The sequence below is a fragment of the Peromyscus maniculatus genome, chromosome X (genome assembly GCF_049852395.1).
Source record: "Peromyscus maniculatus bairdii isolate BWxNUB_F1_BW_parent chromosome X, HU_Pman_BW_mat_3.1, whole genome shotgun sequence".
In the NCBI taxonomy this organism is placed as follows: domain Eukaryota; kingdom Metazoa; phylum Chordata; class Mammalia; order Rodentia; family Cricetidae; genus Peromyscus; species Peromyscus maniculatus.
Genome location: NC_134875.1, coordinates 91,158,257 through 91,175,584, shown reverse-complemented (window position 1 = coordinate 91,175,584; position 17,328 = coordinate 91,158,257). Strand labels below are relative to the sequence as shown.

At 39.5% G+C, this 17,328-nt stretch overlaps 1 protein-coding gene across 7 annotated transcripts in view; it reads left to right on the top strand.

The window, feature by feature from the left end:
* The window catches only part of Apoo (apolipoprotein O), a 53,559-nt gene extending 39,566 nt beyond the window's left edge, over positions 1-13,993 (top strand). For 3 of the 7 annotated variants that reach the window (XM_006990108.4, XM_042268708.2, XM_076562128.1), the window contains 2 exons: positions 9,898-9,963; positions 13,740-13,993. In XM_006990108.4, the coding sequence (XP_006990170.1) occupies positions 9,898-9,933 (36 nt within the window). In that variant the 3' untranslated portion in view covers positions 9,934-9,963; positions 13,740-13,993. Of the gene's footprint in view, positions 1-9,897; positions 9,964-12,375; positions 12,400-13,739 lie in introns of all 7 variants that reach the window. The other 4 variants (XR_013048096.1, XR_013048094.1, XR_013048095.1 and 1 more) reach the window with 4 other exon arrangements.
* The last annotated feature ends 3,335 nt before the right edge of the window (positions 13,994-17,328 follow it).

Below are 17,328 nucleotides of genomic sequence, written 5' to 3'. Positions count from 1 at the left end.
CACACACACACACACACACACACACACACACACACACACACAAATTAAGATGGTGTGAATGATGACCAGGATTTTTCTTGTTTGTCTGTTTGAGACTGTCTTCCCATGTAAGAGAGTCTGGCACCTCAAACACCCTGTTCTGCCTTAGTCTCCTAAGTAACTTTGATATAGGTGTGTGCTACCCTGTCCATCAGTGGCTCAGGTCTTAGCTGTATTCTTTTCCATGTAACTATAGTACTCTCAAGTACCCAAAACAAATCGGTGGCATTTTGCTGCTCTGTCATATCCCATCTCCCTTTTAGGAATTGATTCTAAACATTTGCATTTTGTCTTCTAATAGTTACTAGGATAAAGGTATATTTTGTTTTGCCATTGTCATTGGTCACTTAAAAGTTATTTGCTTCAGCTAAAATGAACTTCTCTAAAATGTAAAGAAAACTGTATCCAGAAATACTGCCATCACAACATGGTTTGTGTTTCTTTTTTCTATGAAAGAATATATGACATAAATACAGTTTCCAGTCCAACAATATAGCCACACATATAGATGTCTGAATCATCTACCTACCTTCAGAACTAGGAAGTTACCAGGGCTCCTCCTATCTTCCAGAGGGAACTACTAACTGAAATGTGTTTCTATACTCCTTGTTTTTCTCTAAAGTTTTATTCTGTGTCTAACCACGTAGGTATAGATTATAAAACACTATGGTTGATTTTCCATGTTCTTTTTTATTTGTTTGTTTTATACATGGTCCCATGTTGTCCTGACTAGCCTTGAATTCACTATATAGCTGAGGATGACTTGAACTCCCGAACCCCCTCCCTTAGTCTTTTGAGTGCTAGGATTATAAGTGTGGGCCCTCACACACAGTTTAGCTTGTGTAATTTTCCCTCATCTTGGCTTATACATATACCATATATAAACATATGAACTACCTCAGTTGAGTCTTACTATGTGTATTTTTTCCTTTAATATTATGATTATAAGCAATATATGGCAGTAGCTTATTTATTTTGACTTCTGTAGACTATATATTTTTGTGTGGAAAAATATATCCAATGATGGCTAATTGGGTAGTTTTCAGCATACTGTTGTAGTACACAGAACTATGAGCAGCTTTTTGTTTGCTTTTTTTTGTTTTTTGACTTGCTTCATAGATCAGGCTGGCCTGGAACTCACAGAGATCCGCCTGCTTCTGCCTCCTGAGTGCTGGGATTACAGGTGTGCACCACCACATCTAACTCTGAGGGAGGGGAAGGAGAGACAGACAGAGACACAGAGAGAGAGAATAAATAAATACCAGTGTCTATTTGAGAGAGAGAGAGAGAGAGAGAGAGAGAGAGAGAGAGAGAGAGAGAGAGAGAGAGAGAATAAATATTTACCAGTGTCTATTTCGGAAAAGACTTTATTTATTTATTTATCTATTTATGTGTGTATGTATGTATGTATGTATGTATGTATTTATTTATTTTTGAGACAGGATCTCTCTATGTTACCATGGCTAGGTAGACCAGGCTGAGCTCAAACTTACAAAGATCCACCTGTCTGTCTCTCCGGAATGCTGGGACTAAAGGCGTGAGCCACCATACACAGCTGTAAGTTTTAAAGTTACAGGACAGTTGCAAAACTAGCATGTTCACTTCGATCCCCTGATTAGTATGTGCTATGTTGTCTTACCATCCTTTAATACATGCATTTTGTTCATATACACACATGTATGTTCCTTTATGGAACCATGTGAAAGTTCTAGATATTCAGTACACTTTCCATACATCATGTATAATCCAGTATGTATTTCCAAAGAATATGAAGGTTCATTTATATGAACAGCAATGGTAACGTAACATTATACCCAAGAAAGCTCTTTCACTGTTGAAAGTAATATTATCTAATATATATCTTACACTCAAGATTTCTCTAGTTTCCCCTACTGAACTGCTTTTAACCTTTTAGAACCTTCTAAAACCCTTTTTACAGCTGGGAATTATTAAAGGCAAACACTTGTTAACCATGATCTAAGATGAATAAAAGAGTCAGCCAGCTTCCCACTTAACCCTCTGTGGAGTGATCTGAGGCCCAGCCTTCTCCAGCTCTTCAGAAACAGCTGCTCGCCTGGATTTTATCATAATAACTTTCTCATTTTTTTTTTCTGAGACAGGATCTTACTGTGTAACTCAGGTGGCCCCCAACTTTTGGTAATTTTCTACCTCTGCCTCATCAGTGCTGGGATTATAGCCAGCATGCCTGGCTACCTTTCTTTATGGCTTTATCACCTTAGTACTTAATCCTTTCACTTTAGTGTTCTCCCTCTCTCCCTCTCTCCCTCTCTCCCTCTCTCCCTCCCTCCCTCCCTCCCTCCCTCCCTCCCTCCCTCCCTCCCTCTCTCCCTCCCTCTCTTTCCCTCCCTCCCTCTCTACCTCTTTCCCTCTCTCCCTCTCTCCCTCCCTCCCTCCCTCCCTCTCTCCCTCCCTCTCTTTCCCTCCCTCCCTCTCTCCCTCTCTCCCTCCCTCCCTCCCTCCCTCCCTCCCTCCCTCCCTCCCTCTCTCCTCTCTCTCCCTCCCTCTCTCTCTCTCTCTCTCTCTCTCTCTCTCTCTCCCCCTCCCTCCTTCCCTCCCTCCCTCCCTCCCTCTCTCCTCTCTCTCCCTCTCTCTCCCTCTCCCTCCCTCCCTCCCTCCCTCTCTCCTCTCTTCTTCTTCTTCTTCTTCTTCTTCTTCTTCTTCTTCTTCTTCTTCTTCTTCTTCTTCTTCTTCTTCTTCTTCTTCTCTCTCTCTCTCTCTCTCTCTCTCTCTCTCTCTCTCTCTCTCTCTCTCTCTCTCTCTCTCTCGTCTTTCCCCAAGGTCTTACCTACTATGTAGCCCTGGCAGGCCTAGAACTCACTATGTAGACCAGGCTGGCCTTGAACTCAAAAGATCCACCTGCTTCTGCCTCCTGAGTAAAGGCGTGTGCCACCAGGCCAAGTTTTTTTTTTTTATGACTTCTAGTTACCTCTTTTTTTGTTTGTTTGTTTTAAGATCCTTAATTAAGGAGCTGGAGAGATGGCTCAGAGGTTAAGAGCACTGACTGCTCTTCTAGAGGACCTGAGTTCAATTCCCAGCAACCACATGGTGGCTCACAGCTGTAATGAGATCTGACACCTTCTTCTGGTATGCAGGCAGAACACTGTATACATAATAAATAAAGTTAAAAAAATAATTTAAAAAAAGATCCTTAATTAACAAGTCTTTTTACTTTTCTGTTATTTTTATTTGTTGAAAGAATCTGACACAGTTGGCCTATGGTGTTTCTAAATGGGTTTTGCTGATTGGAAACATACAGTTAGCAGTTCTCTGTAGTGCCTGCAAAAGGGCAAGCTAACCCAGAGGCTGCTTCAGTGGCTTCCTATTGGATCCTTTGATAAGCTCTATGTAGGCACAGAAGTCTGGTTTGTTTTGTTTTTGTGAGGAGAGTCTTGCTGTGTAGTCGAGGCTGGCTTTGAAGTTAGGATCTCTTGCTTCATTCTTAGGAGTGCTGGATCTCATGTATATCAACAAGCATGGCTGCTGTTTAGATAGTCAGAAATCCTTTCTATTGTTGACTTACTGATCTTCTCTGTAATTCTTTTATTCTAGAAACTTAATAAGAATATAGGTATTTGATTATTCATTGTTAATCTGAAACCTTTTCAGAATAATCCCAGCCTTAGATTTGAGGAGCAGAGGTGGAGGCCACTTTCATGTATCAGCCCTTAGAGTCACAGATAGCTCTTTTTAAAGACAGGGTCTTGCTTTGTAGTCTAGGCTAGCCTGGAACATGTGGCTGTCTTTGTGTTTCAGCCTCCTATTTGTTGGGAGGATTACATACCTGTCTACCATAGGCAGCTCCACAGAGCTCGAGTTCTCTTATAATTATTAGCTAAACACAACTATTTCCCAGTAAATGTCAGATTTTTGCTTTTCACTAGGTTTTTAAAATCTGCAGCAAGTTACTTTCAAATGAGTGTTAAAGGCCAAAAATAATTATTTGAAGGTCAGAAAAACACAGAAATAAAAACTTTTCTCAACATGAAAACTGAGTAGAACTTCTCAAGCTGAGCTTTTAACAGTTTTAGTCCAGCCTTTGCTGGCTCAGCAGGAAAACGAAAGAGAAACAGCAGCCACTACCCTAAGTAAACATTGTACATTCTCTTCCTCCATTCTAGATTTCTTAGCTCTTTAAATACAAGTTTAGTTGAGAGTAACTTATGTGATCATCAAAGATTTGCCTTTGAATATACAAGAGGAGTTTCAGCGAGGGTCCAGTGATGATGGAGTGCCAGAGGCCTTGAACCAGACCAATGAACACTTTTGGGTGGGGCTGATTGGACAAAAGGGTGTTCTGTGTGACACACTAAAGCTTCCAGTGTCACTAGGATGAATGAAGAAGTGTTGGAGAGACAGGAAAGATGGGAGAGCGAGGTGGCTTTATTTTTAATTTTTTGGGGGTGGTTTCTTTTGGGGGGTCGATGCAGGGGTGAAGGGTGGATATGGAGAGACTGGGAGGTGAGTGGGATTTGGATGCATGATGTGAAATTCCCAGAGTCAATAAAGAATTATGTTATATATAAAAAATTTTGCCTTTGAAATAAGCCAGTCATAGAAGGTCCTATACCATGTGATTCCACTTATGTGAGGTATATGGAGTTAGTAAGCTCATAGAAGCAAAGGTTGACTGATGGAAGTTGCTAGGGGCTGGAGGAGGGAGAAATGGGAGGTTGCTAATTGATGGGTAGAAAATTTCAAACAAGATGAATAAGTTCTGAAGGTCTGCTCTTCAATTTTATTTAAAAAAATATCATTACCTAGTTCCTTTATTTCTAATAGTCTTATATAAGAGAAATGGCATATATTCAGAACAACTTTAGCTTTATGGCAAGTCTCCCACACTATCCTTCCTTTGTCTTTAATTTTCTAAGGTAGGAACAGTAAATGACCTACCCTCTAAACAGATATGTACTGTTTTGCCATGCTGACTGCATATAGGCCAGCTAAGTGATCTGCTGAATAACACTCTGTGCTCTTAACAGATTTTGAAGTTTCCAGCACAATATTGTCTCTGAAACAATAAATATACTCCAGCTGCACACAATGCAGATTTATTATCTTTGCACAGTAAGTCAGAAGTCCAGTACTAAATCAAGGTGTCCGCAGGACTGCATTCCTCTTCAGAGGCCCTAGAGCAGAATTCCTGTTCCCTTAGGTTATTGACAGAATTTAGTTCCTTGCTGTTGTAAACCTAGGTCTGTTTTGCTGCCTGGCAACTGAGGCTGACCCAGTTTCTGGAGACTTCCTTGGCAGTCCCCTTCCTTCGTCTTCAAAAGCAGTAACACGGGTCTTTTTCAAGTCTCCTCTCTGACCCCCTTGTTTTGCCTCCTCCTCAGTCTCTATTAACTCTTCACATTCACCTGGGCCCGTCACATAATCCAGGGTAATTCTGATGCATGCTTCATCTGAAGGTGGCCCAGTAACAGGCTGTCAGACACAGACATCTGTGGAGCCACTATTCTGCCCGTCATGTTCCAGTGAACTGGAGTTTTGTTGGCATCTTTAGCAGGTCGTCTGTCCTCGCCTGCTTATTTCATACTTTTGCATTGTTTTCTTACATTTGCATACAGAATAATGGATTCTCTTTTGGCATTTCCGTAAATACTTTGTTCTTGTTGATCCTCCTTCCTCCCACCTCTCATCCCCCTGGCCCCCTTTTAGCCTTCCTTCTCTATACAGTAACCCCCTGTATTTAATATCAGATATATTCTAGTACCCCCTTCTCTAAAGACCCCTTCTTCACCTCTCATGGTTCACTTTCTAGTTTCATAACTATACCTACACCCACACAGACATGTATATATACATATACAAATTCAAATCTAGGAGCCACATATGAAGGAAAACATTCAGTATTTGTCTTTCCAAGTCTGGCTTATTTTAACATAATAATCTTCAGTTGTATCCACTTTTCTGCAAATATGACAAAAATTTTGTTGTTTATAATCCATCTACTAAGGGATACATACCACATTTTCTTTGTCCATTTATCTACTCTGATAGACATTTAGGCTAGTTCCATTTATTAGCTACTTTTTATTATATCATATACAGTACATATCTTTTTATTATATATATACAGTATCATATACAGACTATCATATACAGTAGGTCACATCCATTGAACCTAGCTCAGAGTGTTCTTTACTCAGGAGCCTGTCAGGTTCTCTTTTAGTACCTCCATTTTACAAGTAAGGAAATTGCATTTTGTAGGAGTTAAGCAATTGATGAAAAATAGTTCAGGACCCGTGTGTGTGTGTGTGTGTGTGTGTGTGTGTGTGTGTGTGTGTGTGTGTGTGTGTGTGTGTGTGTACACGCACACCCGTGTGTGTGTGTGTGTGTGTGTGTGTGTGTGTGTGTGTGTGTGTGTGTGTGTGTACACGCACTCATGTGGATGTGGAGTCCAGAGGACAGTGTCATCCTCAAGTGCTGTTCACCTGGGTTCTTTTGTTTTGTTTTGAGACTTGGTTTCTTACTGACCTGGGACTTTCCAAATAGTCTAGGCTGGCTGGCCTCTGAGCCCAAGGGATCCTCCTTTTGTCACCTCCCTACTTCTGAGATTACAAGCACATGCCACCGTACTTGGATTTTTTTTAAATGTGGGTTTTGGGAATCAAACTCAAAAATGCCCAGTTATAGGACTCACACATTTTAGGAGGATGCAGTGCTTCCAATGTTTGGCTGGCTGTATTAGTTACTTATTATTGAGATGGAGTACCTGATAAGGGGTACCTTAAGAGAGGGAGGGCTTATTTTGGGTCTTGGTTTGAAGGTACAGTCCATCATGGCTGGAAAGGCATGGTGATGGAAATGGCTCTCAGCTGTGACTCTTATTTCCTCACATCTTAACAGAACAGGAAGCATAGTGCAGGGAATGTTGGCTCTCCACTCACTTTCTCCTTTATGTTTAGTCTGGGACCTGAGACCATGACCATGGCAAGGTCTTCTCTTCTCAGTTAAACCTCTCTGGAAACACTCTTAAAGACATACCTCTGTGTCTTCTAGGTGATTCCAAATCCAGTTAAATTGACAATGAAGATTTTTTTAAAAGATTTATTTATTTATTTATTTATTTATTTATTTATTTATTTATTTATTTATTTATTTATTTATTATGAACACAGAAGAGGGTGCCAGATCTCATTTCAGATGGTTGTGAACCACCATGTGGGTGCTGGGAATTGAACTCAGGACCTCTGGAAGAGCAGTTGGTGCTCTTAACCTCTGAGCCATCTCTCCAGCCCGACAATGAAGATTAACCACCACACTGACACTCCCCCTTTACTTAACGATGCATAGTAATTAGGAACCAATGTTTTGATTTTTTAAAAATGGGTTCAGTTGTGCTAACATAAATTGTTATTTGTCTTCATACACATTGAAAAACAAAAACAAATATGCATTAAAATCACATTATAAGGAAAATTATTTTTTAAGAAGATTTTTTTTCTGAAATTTTCTGAAAATACAAAAATAGACTTTTGGCTTGTTCTTAAATCACAAGCTGCTTTTTGAAGTGAGAATGTTGTTTTCTTTGAGATCATGGTGTAGTCTCAAGAGAGCTCTTAATTTGTAATGTGGTCATGGTGGGTGGGTCCAGTATTTTTTTAGTGAGATTGGTTCTGATTTATATTATTGTAAGTGATACATATCTAAACAAGGCCATGTTCTTAGCAACAGACTATTTTTCTCAATCAGTAGAATGGAATGCTCTGCCTGCTTATTTTCTTCTTCTAAATGATTTTTGAAAACCTTGTAAATTTGGCACCCTATTTTTTGAGGTTGGGAGATTGTCAGGTATAGATAGACTATCTAAGAATATCATTAGATATACTTGGCAAGTAGTAAGTTAATTGAGATGTAAATATGTTTAATTAGGTAGGAAGCCACATTACTTTTATGGCAGACCCAGTAGTTAGCCATTACCTTTTTTTATGTCTTTTTTGGTTTTTTGAGACAGGGTTTCTCTGTGTAACAGCCCTGGCTGCCCTGGATCTCTCTGTAGGCCAGGCTGGCCTCGAACTCAAGAGATCTGCCTGCTTCTGCCTCCTGAGTGCTGGGATTAAAGGTGTGCACCACCACACTTGGCTTATCTCTTATTTTTTAATGAATCGCTTACCCACCCCCACCCCCTTTTTGAGACTCTATATGTAGACAAGACTGGCCATAAGGTCACAGTCTTCCCTCTTCTACCTTCCAAGTGCTTAGATTATAGGTTTGTAACACCATGCTTGGTCCTAGACTTTGCAACAAAGATCCTCACTAGACCCCTAATTTCCCTTCTATTCCATTTGTTTATTCAACAAACATCTGAATGCTGTGTGTAAGGAGGTTCCAGGGCTAGTATGTGCTCATGACGATTCTAGGTTAATGAAAGACTCAAACATGAAGGACATAATACGCATCAGGAAGAAGATGGGAATAGGGAAAGTGGTAAAGGTTCTAATATAACTTAAATTGAAGGACAAGGTATAAGGAAAATCTTGAGAAATGGATGAATAATTAATTTGGCAGGCAATTTGGACTGACCATTCTAGGACAAAGAGTACATTTTTGCAAAAACCATGTCCCAGAAAGCAGCTTGACAAGCTTGAGTAACAGCAGAAAGGCCCACGGGGCTGTAGTGAGGTGTGTGTTCACATGTGTGTACATGTGGGATGGGGGTGGTAGTGACTGTGCGGGGAGAGCACAGCACTAGTACTAGGTCCTGTAGAGTTCCATCAGACAAGCTTCTGTATTTTATATTGAGTCACCAAGCAGTGCATGTGGTCTTGATCCCCAGAACTCCCCTATAAAGTGCTGTGGTATGTAGATGGGTGACCATATTATCATCCAAACTAGGGTACCCTTGTGAGTGAGAGAGGACAGTGTTAATTATGCTGGTATAGTGGGCATAAAGCAACACATAGAGAATGGTTCTAAACCACCCCAGCAGGCTTTAAAGTTGCCTAGAAGCTATGCTGTGCAATGGCCATCAGTCACATGTTCTTGCTTTTTCATCCCCTCTTCAGTCCTAAATGCTGATGAGAGAGAGTGCCACCAGGGACACCTGCATCAAGTCTAGTCTACAGAAGCACAGCCTCACAGCCTGTCCAGCTGCAACCCAGTTGTTCAGACTGCCAGTTCCTGACTTTTATCTTTGATATCCAAGCAGTTCTTATTAATGGGATTTCAGAATCTAAGTCTTAGAAACATACAGGAAAGGAAAGCCTTCACTTTAGTACATGAATTTTCCCCCACTGTACTTCTTTTCATGTATGACATGACCTAATTAATTATATGTTTGCCAACGGTAGCCAGGCAGAATGGTTGTCGTTCAGTTGAACTCTCTTTGAGAGTGTACATTTAATGAATTGGTCTTATGGATAACGCAAGTGTCAAGCCCTCTACAGTGATAGTGGCATGCAGTAATTAAATCTAACTTTGGGGAAATAAGAAATCTTCTCACTATTGATTCGCTTTGCTTTTATGGAATCAACCTTTTGGCTGAATCTATAGAATAAGGATTCCTGGAGCTTTTTTCTATCCCCTGTGCCCAAGTTACTTTCCACAAGAGGGCACTGAAGGAAACCAAGTAATCTCTTCAGGTTACTGAGAAATGGGTCATCCTGTATTATAACCACCTTTACCATCTCTAACTGCAGCCCCAGGTGAAAATTTGGTATTTCCCAGGCCATTCTTTGACTCCCTACCTCAGACCTTCAAAAAAATGGCTTGACGACCTTCCCAGAAAATAATAATATTTCATGTTTGTATTCAGCCAAATACTGAAGACACTTAGCTGAATTCACTATTTCTTTTCAAGTTGCATTAAAGCTTTCAATTTTCTTTTACAAGCCAGGAAATGTGAAGAATTCACCTGGAAATAAATAGAAAACTCCATGCTCTGCCCATTTTAATCAGGTAAAGAATAAAACAAATAACAAAAAAAACCCTTGTTATTTTCAGCACTGTTAGTGCTAGCTGAAATTATTTATTGTTAATTAACTAATTATAGTACACTTTCACCTTGATGTGGAAACGTAGGAGTCATATTTTATTCTGTCTTTAATTTCTGGCTTTAAGTGCCATGGCTTATGTAATTATGTTTGTGTTTCCTTCTGAGAAGTACTAGGGTTCTTTAGATAAGTTAGAACCAGACAGAGGTTAGAAACTCAATGCAATTTCTTTTGGTCTTATGTTCAACTCACTATTACTCTTTATCTGTTTATTTAATGTTTACTTACCAAGCACCTGCTAAGTACAAAAACAATTATATTAGTATTTTGTGTATATATTAAAATTATATAATAGATCTCGTGATTTCCTGATCATTAGCAAATTATAAGGAATTAAAAATTAACCTAGATATTCGACTGCATGAAACTAGCTTAGTTATGACAGATCTATAAAGAGGATTATTATTGTCTCGATAATACTTAATTGCATGGGAGCATGTATAAATTTTTTTGTGGCTTCACCCATGCTGGGCAAGCATTCTTTCTACCCCTGAACTAACCCATAGCCCTTGCTTTCCTTTTTATTTTCTAGACACTTTTTTATAAAGTTGCCTGGATTGGCCTTGAATTTGCAATATTCAAGCCTCAGCTTCCTGAGTAGCTAGGAGGACAGGCCCAGAGCCACAGTTATTAGAGAAGAACGGCAGTATATTTTGTTATACCAGGAGATATATAGAAAATTTGCATGTGCATTTTTGTTTCTAATTTTATATTTTTTCACATTTCCTGCAATGAACATGAGTTTTCTTTTATGACCAGAGGGTGTGTGTGTGTGTGTGTGTGTGTGTGTGTGACTAGAGATTGAAACCAAGGCTTCACTCATGCCAGGCATGCATTCTACCAGTAAGCTAAAACTCAACCCGTCTTAAAAAGTTGTGTTATATTATTGCATATCATAGTTGCTATTTCAAATTCACAAAACTCTGGGTTTGAGGTTTTGCTTTTTCAGCTTTCTCGTTGTTTTTGGAATTTGAGACATCATACAGTGCAACCCCTAGCCTTAAGCAGAATCCCCTGTTGCTCTCTCTGCTCATCACCTTCTTGTTCCATTGATAGGAAACACCTCCCAGAGCATCTGTCTTTGGAAGCTGTTGCTTATAGGAAGCAAAAGATAGTTCCTTGTGACTCTTACAGAGTGGTCGTGATCCTGGTTGGCAGGTCCCAGAAAGCAAATCCAGTTCTTCTTTGACATTTATACTAATGCAAAGTCAGTAATTCTGATGTTATACAAATAATTTAATAACTGACACCAAGCTCTTGTTAAAAGGCAGAGGCCTGGCCTCCACACCAGAATCAGCATTTCTGTGGATATGGCAGCGGAAGGGACACTGAAGAGTGAGCTTCCAGAGAGTCATACAAGTTCTTTAGATAGTTTACACAGAATGTGTTTGTATTTCTCTATAGGGATGAGATCTGACAAAGAAAAACTAGGTAATAAGCCTTTTGGTAGTCTACACCAGGGTTCAACTTACTGTATATACAACCTGGAGTTTTGGTCCTGAATTTTTGGAACCTCATTGGTGGTTTAGTTTTTAATTATAAAAGCAGTAAGGGGCTAGGTAGATGGCTTAGTCAGCCAAGTGCTTGCCATGTAAACATGACGACCTAAGTTTGGATTCCCTGCACCCATGTAAAAAGCTAGATGTGGTGGTATGTTCCTGTAATCCCAGCACTGGAGAAGTGAGACAGATGGATTCCTGGAGCATTATGGCTGGTTAGTCTAGGCAATTCAGTGAGCTCCAGGTTCATTGAGAGACCATGTCTCAAAAATAAGGTAGAGAACAATGAGAAAGATACCCAGTGTACCTTCTGGCCAACAGGTACATGTGCACATACATGCCCACATAAATGAACACATGCATACTCATACACACTCTGTGCACAAGTAAAATAGAAACAGTATATGTTGGTTGTAACTACTTTTTTGGAAACTAGGGATGGAACCTGGGGTTTTACACATGATAGACAAACATTCTCTCTCTGAGTATACCCCAGCCCCAGATAAGCATTTTAAAAGCTTGCCTGGTCATTATTCCTTTTCCAGATAGTTTCTGTTCATAATTTGGTACATTACAGACTTTTTAGTATATGTGTATTTAAATAGATGATACACATTTGCATGCTTTTAGGTGTTTTTGACAAAATGAGATCATTTTCTTTATATTGTTCTGCTAGTACACAGAAAACTCCATGAAAGCATGTATAATTTTATCATCATACCAAAAGAAACTGACTGTAATTCCTTAATACCCTCTAATATCTAGTGTATAGATTTTCCTGATTGTGTCAGTAAATAACTTTACTCTTGTTTTTTTAGACACATCCTCACTGTGTAGTCCAGGTAGGTCTTGGACTTGTGATCCTTCTGCCGCAGCCTCCTTAGTGCTGGGGATACAGCCTTGTACAGCCATCCTGGCTTTTCACTAATAACTTTTATAGTTGGTTTATTTGAACTAGAACTCAAAGATCATTTGTCCTTCACATTGTAGTGAATACGTCTCTTAATTGTCTTTTAAATGTAATAGTTTCTTGTTCCTCATTTATTCACTGAAAACCTTGGCTTTTTTGGTCTTAAATTTGCCATGTTCAAATGGTGGCTAAATATATCCATTTAGTGTCAACTCCACTTTTCTCTTCATTCCTTTCTTGTCTTTATTTCCCATATAGCAACAGTTGGATCTGAAAGTGTGATTGGATTTAGGCTCCATTTTTTGTTAATATATCTAATAGACAGCACTATGTTTAGGTGTGTTGAATAATGAATTTGCTTCTTCAGCTTAATTTATTGTGTATATTCTCCATCAGTATTTGTAGGTCCACTTTGCCCCTTCTTTATTTACATAGTTAGTTCCTAGTCTATACTTTTACCATGGCTTACTTAATCCTTGTTAATATAGGTTGTTTCCAGAATTTAACAAAACAGTAAATCTATTAAATTCTTAGGAAGTCAAAAAAAGTTAATAAACTGAGAGAGAACAATTAGCTAGTTGTTTCCATGTTTAAGAATTTTTGATTTTACATTAAAAGATCAAGTGAATAATTGGTCACTGGCTTCTCAGATGTTGGGCTATATATTGAGTGCTAGAGTGCTTGCTTAACATGTGAGGCCCTGGGATCAATCCCCAGCATGTAAAAATATTGATAAAGTTCTAGTTCCTGAGCATGCTTATCACATATGAAGGAAAAGACAGTCTGGAGAAGATTAAGCTTGGCTTTGGTGTGAATTTTGTGTGTTTCATTCCTGGAAGGAAGGATGTGAGGTAAAGGAAGGTATGAGGACAGACGTCCAGCTGTCTAAGGATGATGTAATTGCACTGTCCTTCAGCTGATACATGGAAGTATATCTCTGGCTTCAGAGGGCAAGAGGTTCATGGTATTTGCTGTGTGCCATTTAGGCATGTGCTTGGCATCATCATACCTCAGCATGCTTGGGTACTCAGCCGGTTGAAAGTCTGAATGGAGTATGGATGGAACACAATCTGAGTTTTGATTCACTTGTCTGCGAAATGAGACTAGGTACAGTGTTCTCTAGCTCATTCTCTTTATGGTGATGAAAATAGTAATGTAAAAAGATATATTGTACACTAATTTAAATCTAAATAAATTTCAAAATGCATAATTTTAGGGTCATTTTTGTTTTCCTGGGTACAGTTAATTTATATTTTTCTTTCTCTCTTTTAGTTATAGGTAAACATTGGAAACTCCAGACGGTAAATCAGTATTTCTACAGACAAATGGCAGAGAGTCAGTATTTGATATAGTAAACTGGCTTTCTTCAGGAAAAACAACATTAAGCCTCTTTGCTATCTTGGGTGATGCCATATTACAGGCCAACTAATCTGCAATCCTTCACATGGAAATAATGTACAAGCCTTAGAACTCCTCATTCTTATATCGCTATTTATGTACATAATTAAAATCCAGATTCAAAAAGAGCTGGCCTGCTTTCTTTACTGATAAGAGTAACAGGTTAAGTGAGCATCTCTAGTGCTTATCTGTATGGTTCATGTGTGTACATGGTTAGTGTGAGAGGCTCATTTCTGTGTGTGTGCGTGTGTGTGTCTGTGTGTGCATGTGCATGTTTGCTAAAGGCAATGTTTTTTAAGGGTTGGCTTTTATTTGTCTCACTTTGAGATCTTTTTGTTTGTTTGCTAATTTTTGAGATTTCTTTTAATTACACTAGTTCCTGCTTCCCTTTGTTCCCTTCAAACGTTCACATATACCCTTCCTTGCTCTCTGTCACATCCATGGCCTTTTTTGCCATCAATTGTTATTGCATGCATATATATGTATACACACACACACACACACACACACACACACACACACACACACACACAGACACACTCCTAACTATAATCTCTTCAGTCCATATAATAATGTTGCTTGTATGTATGTTTTCAGGGCTGGCTGTTTGGCACTGGATAACCAATTAGTGTGCTCTTCCCTAGCAATATTTACTCTTTAGGGTAGCACCAACTGGCAGTCAAGAGACTGGACCCTACAACCCAGAAGTGAGGAGAAGAGCTTAAAGGTGATGCTTCAGAAACCAACAGAAGGAACCAGATTCTTAACTGTGGTGCTTTGAATGAGTTGCCCCCATAGGCTCATATGTTTGAATGCTTGGTCCACAGTCCAATGGAACTGTTTGGGAAGGATTAGGAGCTATGGCCTTTTGTCGGAGGAGGTATATCACTAGGGGTGGGCTTTGAGGTTTCAAAAGCCTATGCCAGGCCCTGTCTTGTTCACTCTCTCTGCCTGTGATTCAGGATGAAAAGCTCTCACCCACTGCTCTGGAGTCATGCCTGTCTGCTTTCTGCCATGATGATCATGGACGGACCCTCTGAAACTGTAAGCAAGCCTCCAGTTAAATGCTTTCTTTTATAGGGATTGCCTTGGTCATGGTGCTTCTTCACAGCAATAAAACAGTAAGTAAGCTACTGACACATTCAGAAAACAGTAACAGTGACCTTGATTGTCTTGGTTGTCTCCTAGTTTGCATAGGCCTTCCATTTCTTGAATGCCATGCTGGTGGAGGGGGGCCAGTGGAGATACTGCTATGCGTACTGGCTCCCTGTCTGTGGCCTCCTCTTCTGTGATTCCTCAGCTCAAAGCTCGTGGAACTCTTGGATTGCCAGGGTGAATGGGACCAACAGGAGCCTTGTTTGACTTGTCAGCCAGCCCAGAAGGTTGGCAAGTGTACAGCATGTGAAAATGAATGTAGAATTTCCAGATTTCAATAAGATTTGGAAACTAATCCTTTTGTATTCTTGTACTGTCAGTTTAGTTTTGACAGCACCTGGAAAGACAGTAACACACAAATAGGTACATACTTATTAAATTAATATTGAATATTTTAATAGAGCCAAATTGGCAGGAACAGTGCTGGTACTGTTACCTGTTCAGTTCATTTTAATAAGCTGAAACAAATTGGACTCTATAAGTATTCTCCTAGCTACCCAGAAGCCTTTTGTTTTCTTTTATGCCGAAGTACTTTTGTATTACTGGACTAATACTTTGCATTTATTTAAGCTATGTCAAAATTACAACTATGTTCTTGTTATTTTAGGCTTTCTTCATTTGGCTCATCTTTGATACTTCTGCAGAGTAGAGATTCCACGAGTTTCTTCACTGAAATTACTTGATTTATACCTCAGCACACTTTGGAGATTATTAATAATTACCTGAATGTCTCCTAACTGTAAGTTCTGGATGGTGGAAATATGTTGGGGCATATGTGAGTGTCACATGCAGACAGTCCTAGGTGTGATTACATGTTAGCACATATGTGCTATTCACATATATACAATTCCTGAGCACAGTATGATTGTTCCAGTGCATATATATGATTGTGTTCACGTAAATGCAGTTCCCAAGCATGGCCACATGGTGGTGTATGTGTGTTGTTACACACAGGCAGTTTCTGAGCAAGGTCATATGTTGACACATATATGTGTGTTAACATGCATGAAAATCCCGAGTCCTGATGTATATGTATGTGCATCATATGCATGTGGTCACCTATGTAGTTCTGAGCATGAATGGTCATATATTAGTGACATGTGTGTGTTCACATGTGTACTATTCCTCATCATGGGGATATGTTGGGTTGGAGGCAAGCTTGTAAGGCTTTTTCTTAAATTAGTGATTGATGGGGAGGGTCCAACCTATTGTGAGTGGTGTCATCACTGGACTGGTGGTCCTGGGTTCCATAAGTAGGCTGAGCAAGCCATGAGGAACAAGTAAGCAGCACCCCTTCAGGGTCTCTGCATCAGCTCCTGCCTCCATGTTCTTGTTTGAGTTTCTGTCTTGACTTCCTTTGATGATGAATAGTGCTGCCTGCACTTCCATATCACTGTTCATCATCAAAGGAAGTCAGGACAGGAACTCAAACAGGGGAGGACCATAACTTCCAAAACTTTCTATAATTTTATGCTACTATGGATGGTACATGGTTAATAAGTTCCTCAATTTCTTTGGGGGCTTTTTCCCACTGTAGTCCTTTGATAGCTGATGATTATAAGACATTTCTTTAGAAACCAAATGTTTTCATCTTCATTTCTCTTAACATTGAGAGATGGAATGACACACACACAGGGTCATGTAAATTGGACTTTCCTTTTTCTCTATGTTTTTGACCATGATATTCTGAAATAGTCATTTAGTGCTTTCATGTAATGTTTCTGCCTGGCTCTGTCTCTCATTTTTACCCAGAAGATAGATCCTAGTTTCAGCTTTTTTTGTGAGAAAATATCCTGACAAAAACTGAGGCAGAGAAAGGAATGACTCAGCTCATAATTCTAGGTTACAGTCCAGCATGGCAGGCGAGTCCCAGGGGCAGGAACTAGTCACGACCAACTTGCTTGATTGCTTATGCTCAGTTTGACTTTTCCACACTCTACAGTTCAGGACTGTCTGGAATATATCGTAATCCATGTGAATTTTATACCATAGTGAGCTGGGCACTATTATACCAAGTTACAGATCTGAAGATGTGACACACAGAGAGGTTCAATGAATTTTTCTGTGGCAGAGCCTAGCAGTAACAAACCTGTTTAATAAAATTATTCTAAAGCATAGAGCTGCAGCTCTTGCTCTGTGTTACTTGTCCTCTTTAAGATATTCTCTTCAGAAACTCTTCTACTTAATTCCATTGATTTCTTTTTACATGAAGTGCCAGGAATGTGTTTAGATTCATCCATATCCAAATCCATCCTGTCATCCTGGTCTAAGTCAATATTATCTCTGGCCTGGGTTGATTTAGTAATGT